At 41.9% G+C, this 6,201-nt stretch overlaps 1 protein-coding gene across 4 annotated transcripts in view; it reads left to right on the forward strand.

Annotated features, from left to right (window-relative positions):
- ndufa9a (NADH:ubiquinone oxidoreductase subunit A9a) overlaps positions 1–2,778 on the forward strand; it is a 42,342-nt gene extending 39,564 nt beyond the window's left edge. For 2 of the 4 annotated variants that reach the window (XM_086010258.1, XM_086010259.1), the window contains exons 10-11: positions 1,297–1,363; positions 2,486–2,778. In XM_086010258.1, the coding sequence (XP_085866384.1) occupies positions 1,297–1,363; positions 2,486–2,656 (238 nt within the window). In that variant the 3' untranslated portion in view covers positions 2,657–2,778. Of the gene's footprint in view, positions 1–1,296; positions 1,364–2,485 lie in introns of those variants that run through there. The other 2 variants (XR_015081557.1, XR_015081558.1) reach the window with 2 other exon arrangements.
- The last annotated feature ends 3,423 nt before the right edge of the window (positions 2,779–6,201 follow it).

Consider the following 6,201-nt stretch of genomic DNA (forward strand, 5'->3'; position numbering starts at 1 on the left):
CTAATTAAACTGGTAGCTGTTCTTTCCTTGTCCTTGGTGCTTAACACTGGTCTAACCTTGCCCATTGACAATACTGGACTGACAGATCTTTGTGGAGTTTAAGCATACCTCTGATATCAGCATGTACAGGAAACTCTTTTTTATCCGGCACCGACGGGACTGGCGTGGTGCCTGTTTATCAAAAAGTCCGGATTACAGAGAGTTATAGTTAAAAGGTATAAGAGCTCCGTACACAGCAACAAATCCAGGCTTCCCTGTTGCTTAGCAACAGCTGCAGGAACCCCGGCCACAGACCAAGCGTCCCTGTTGCTTAGCAACAAGTGCAGAAACCCCCGATTACACAGCCACAGATCCAGGAACGGCCACTAATATGAAGAAAAACTTAACTGAACCTACCCCTGAATTTTGCCGGTTAACCGAGATTTCCGGTTGTTTGGGTGCTGGTAAATTGAGAGTTTCCTGTACATGTCTGTCTCATCATAAAATCATAAAATGATGCAGCGCAGAAGGAGACCATTCGACCCATCATGTCTGTGCTACTCTTTGAAAGAGCTATCTCATGTCGCCCTGGTTCTTTTGCCAATCACCTTAAACATGTGTCCTCTGGTTACCGATCCTTCTGGCACTGGAAACTGTTTCTCCTTATTTACTCTATCAAAGTTGTTTGTGATTTTGAACACCTCTGTCAAATCTCCTCTTGACCTTCTCTGCTCTAAGGAGAACAACCCCAATTTCTCTCGTGTCTCTACATAACTGAAGTCTTTCATCCCTGGTACCATTCTAGTAAATCTCCTCTGCACCCTCTCCAAGGCCCTGACATCCCCTCCCCGCCCCCCACCACACACACACACAATATGGTGCCTAGAACTGCCCACAGTACTCCAGCTGGGGCCTAACCAGTGTTTTATGAAGGTTTATCATAACTTTATTGCTTTTGTACCCTATGGCTCTATTTATACAGCCATGGATCCCATATGCCTTTTTAACAGCCTTCTCAACTTGTCTGCCACCTTCAAAGACTTGTGTACGTTTGCCGCCAAGTCTCTCTGTTCCTGCACCCACTTAAAATTGTACCATTTTGTTTATATTCAGTTAAACAGCTTCCTTCACCATATATATTGGATGAAGGAACAGAGAGTTGTATATCCAAGTTTGCAGATGAAACTATGTTGGGATGCACTGTAAATTGCGTGGATGGATGTAAACAGGCTGATGTTACATAATCACGCTGTGTATGTGCAGTGACCAATCTGTTTGGTTTTAATCTAATAAATGGCTTTCATATTCTTACCACAGTTTGGTGGCGAGGTTCTTTGAGATAAGCCCATTTGATCAATGGACATCTCGAGACAAAGTGGACAGGGTATGTGTTTGGTTTTAGTATGCACTATTACCATATTTAGTACATTATTTTATTAGGTCAGTTAGCACTAGATGCTTTTTTAAAAAAAAATCAAAATTGTACAAAAAATAACCAAATTATTAAAAGTAAGTTATTTTCAGAGTGTGCTACGCCCATAGGGCTTCAATCATGATTGGGTATAAAAATCCTATTAACAACTGTAATAATGTAGAATTGAGTAAAGTTTCCACACCAAGCTCACCTTGGGATTTATGTTGGGTTGAGTTCTAGGACTTGAGCATACAATCTAAACTGATACTTCAGTTCATTACTGAGAGTGCTACATTGTTGAAGGTGGCAACTTTGAATGAAATGTGAAACCGAGGCACCATTTGGCCTGCTAGTGGACGAAAAAGATCCTATGACACTTTCTCAAGAACATTAGGGATTTCTCCTGTATCTAGCTAACATTTCTCCGTCAACCAATGATTAGGACCTCCGTTTAATATCTCATCTGAAAGACAGTACCTCTGACAGTGCAGTACTCTCGCACTGAAGTGTCAGCCGAGATTACGTGCTCAAATACTGGCATGAACCCATGATCTTCTGACTCGACAAGAGTACTGCTACTGAGCCAAGGTCGACTTTTCCATGGAAGACATAGGGGAAAGCTATATATTCAAATTGGTTTGAATGGTAGACATGCAGGAAGTAAGCTCTATAAGCTGGTTTCAAAGGCAGATATATATAAAGGCAAGTTCTAAACTGGTTTGCATGGCAATCTTTTTACTGAACTGCATAAACAGGATTAAACATTAGCGTCACTCATTCTGTGCTGGTATACAGTACTGTATAAGTTTCTGCAGCTGCTAGGCTTTTTAGAAATGCAAAGTATATACAGACTTGTTCTTTAATTTTTAGGCTCTTAGTAATTGACTTTATTAAGAGCTTTTCTATTCAAAATTAAAATGTTGATCAAAAATTTAAGTGTTGCTCTTGAAAAGGAAAATAGATTTTATTGGGGAAAGATTTACACAGAACTTGCGTAAATAAAAAAATCAGTGATCAGTGGAATTGTCAAAGCACTAAAATAATTGCAGTTTGTAAAATGTCACACATACATTGCTTGTGAATTTATTTTAGTTGCACATCACAGACATGAAGTACCCTGACCTTCCTGGTCTGGAGGACTTGGGAATTACACCAACACCTATTGAGCAGAAAGCAATTGAAGTTTTGCGACGTCATCGCAGATACCGTTGGTTAGATGCTGAACTGGAGGATGCAAAACAAGCAACACCTGTGAATTACTAATGTATTCTGAATGAAATACTCTTCTTGTGTTTCTGAAGAGAAGGATTGCCACATCCCACCTACTCCTAATGTACATAAAAAGTTGAAATGTCCAAAGAAATAAATTCAGATATTTAAATCTTTTCCTTGTGGTCTAATAAATTTAAGGACAAGAGTGAGAAATAGCTCTGCTCTGATATGCTACAATATTCACTTGTGGCTTGGTTGCGCAACTCAACTTGTGTCTTAGGTGTCCGTCTTAGCTCAGTGTAGCACTTTCATCTGCGTCAGAAGGTTGTGCGTTCAAGCCCTACTCCAGACTTTTGGGCACATAATCTAGACTGCCATTTCATAGAAACATAGACAATAGGAGCAGGAGTAGGCCATTCGGCCCCTCAAGCCTGCTCTGCCATTCAATGAGATCATGGCTGATCATCCAAACTCAGTACCTTGTCCCTGTCTTCTCCCCATATCCCTTGATCCCTTTAGCCTTAAGAAATATATCTAACTCCTTCTTGAATATATTTAATGAATTGGCCTCAACTGCCTTCTGTGGTAGAGAATTCCACAGGTTCACCACTCTCTGGGTGAAGAAATTCCTCCTCATCTCTGTCCTAAATGGCTTACCCCTTATCCTTAGACTATGGCCCCTGGTTCTGGACTCCCCTGCCATCGGGAACATCCTTCCTGCATCTAGTCTGTCTAGTCCTGTTAGAATTTTATAAGTTTCAATGAGATCCCCTCTCATTCTTCTAAACTCCAGCGAGTATAAGCCCAATCGACCCACTCTCTCCTCATACGTCATTCCTACCATCCCAGCTATCAGTCTGGTGAATCTTCGCTGCACTCCCTCTAAGGCAAGAACATCCTTCCTCAGATAAGGTGACCAAAAGTGCACACAATACTCAATTTATTATTTTTTTTATTTATTATTACTGTATTTCTATTATTTTTTATCAGTGCTATGCCATATTTATTCCAATGTTGGGAGGACTTGTAAAAATCAACATTTCATTGTGCAGTACACACGTTTGCTGCATATATGACAAAATTGAATTGAATTGGAGGTGTGGCCTCACCAAGGCCCTGTACAACTGCAGCAAGACATCCTTGTTCCTGTACTCAAACCCTCTCGCTATGAAGGCCAACATACCATTTGACTTCTTAACCGCCTGCATGCTTACCTTCAGCGACTGGTGCACAAGGACACCCAGGTCTTGTTGCACACCCCCTTCTCCCAATCTATTGCCGTTCAGATAATAATCTGCCTTTCTGTTTTTGCCACTAAAGTGGATAACTTCGCATTTATCCACATTATACTGCATCTGCCATGCATCTGCCCAATCACCCAACCTGTCCAAATCATACTGGAGTTTCTCGGCATCCTCCTCACAGCACACACGCCCACCCAGCTTTGTGTCGTCTGCAAACTTGGAGATATTACATCTAGTTCCCTCGTCTAGATCATTAATATATATTGTGAATTGCTGGGGTCCTAGGACCGATCCCTGTGGTACCCCACTAGTCACTGCCTGCCACTCGGAAAAAGACCCGTTTATTTCAACTCTTTGCTTCCTGTCTGCCAACCAGTTCTCTATCCAAGTCAGTACCTTGCCCCCAATCCCATGTGCCTTAACTTTGCAATCTCTTATGCGGGACCTTATCGAAAGCCTTCTGAAAGTCCAAATACACCACATCCACTGGTTCTCCCAGTTACATCCTGAAAAAATTCCAGTAGATTAGTCAAGCATAATTTACCTTTTGTAAATCCATGTTGACTTTGTCCGATCCTGTCACTGTTTTCCAAGTGCTTTGCTATTACATCTTTTATAATGGACTCTAGCATTTTCCCCACTACCGATGTCAGGCTTACCAGTCTATAATTCCCCGTTTTTTCTCTCTACCACCTTTTTTGAATAGTGGGGTAACATTAGCTACCCTCCAATCCATAGGAACTGTTCCAGAACCTATAGAATTTTGGAAGATGACCAGCAATGCATCTACTATTTCTAGAGCCACTTCCTTAAGTACCCTAGGATGTAGATTATCAGGCCCTGGGGATTTATCGGCCTTCAATCCCGTCAATTTCTTTAACACCATTTCCCTACAAATACTGATTTCATTCAGTTCCTCCCCCTCATTAGACCCTATGTTCCCCGACATCTCTGGGAGGTTATTTGTGTCCTCCTTTGTGAAGACATAACCAAAGTATGTATTTAATTGGTCTGCCATTTCTTTGTTCCCCGTTATAAATTCCCCTGATTCTGACTGCAAGGGACCTACGCTTGACTTCACCAATCTTTTTCTCTTCACATATCTATAGAAGCCTTTACAGTCAGTTTTTATGTTCCCTGCCAGCTTACTCTCATACTCTATTTTCCCCCTTAATTAATCCCTTTGTCCTCCTTTGCTGAATCCTAAACTGCTCCCAATCCTCAGGTTTGCTGCTTTTTCTGGCCAATTTATATGTCCTCTCCTTGGATCTTATGCTATCCCTAATTTCCCTTGTTAGCCACAGTTGAGTCATCTTTTTTGTTTTATTTTTATGCCAAACAGGGATGAACAAATTCTGTAGGTTTTTTTTGAAGTACTAAAGGAATGCTGCACTGTTACAAGACCCCAAAGGGACCCTTGGTTCCAGACGCATGGGAACAACACCACCACCTCCAAGTTCCCCTCCAAGTCACACATCATCCTGACTTAGAAGTATATCGCTGATCCTTCATCGTCGCTGGGTCAAAATCTTGGAACTCCCTACCTAACAGCACTGATGTGGAGATGCCGGTGTTGGACTGGGGTGGACAAATGTGAGAAGTCACACAACACCAGGTTATAATCCAACAGCTTTATTTGAAATCACAAGCTTTTGGAGCGCTGCTCCTTCGTCAGGTGAAGCACTGTGTGAGTACCTTCACCACACAGACTGCAGCGGTTCAAGGCGGCGGCTCACCACCACCTTCTCGAGGGCAATTAGGGATGGGCAATAAATGCTGGCCTTGCCAGCGACGCCCACATCCCATAAAAACGAATTTCAAAAAAATGATTTGAGGTTGACCCGTATTGGGGACAGTGATTTAACTTTATTCAGCACAAGCAAGATTTAATACATTACAGTATTCGAGCAGCAGTTTACAGAGTATAATTGAGACTTATATTGCCACTTATGCACTGAAGCCTCAACCGTGAGTAAGCTGCAACCTGTGTCTCATGTCTCATCTTTTCTCGTCTCCTGGGTGTCTCTTTGATTCTTCCTGAAGTCTTCTACTGTGTCTCTGAAATCTTCTACTCCTGAAATCTTCTACAATTTGTGGCTGTTAAGACCCCCTTCTTATACCCTTACTCTAATTCAAAACCTATGCAGTCCTGAACCAATCATTGGCTGACACCCAAACCCAAAATCCAATCATAACGATGCCACATTCGTAGTACCCTGGCTTACGCAGGTTTTTGGTCTGATACTCTTACATCATCTGTTTTTGACCACCAAGACTCCTATCTGGGGTAGTTATGGAACTACAAAAGGAATATGTCTCCATAGGTTGAGGTACGGTCCTAGCTGTTGGCCT

The sequence above is a fragment of the Somniosus microcephalus genome, chromosome 17 (genome assembly GCF_052327205.1).
Source record: "Somniosus microcephalus isolate GS21.2 chromosome 17, FLI_Smic_1.0, whole genome shotgun sequence".
Taxonomy (NCBI): Eukaryota; Metazoa; Chordata; class Chondrichthyes; order Squaliformes; family Somniosidae; genus Somniosus; species Somniosus microcephalus.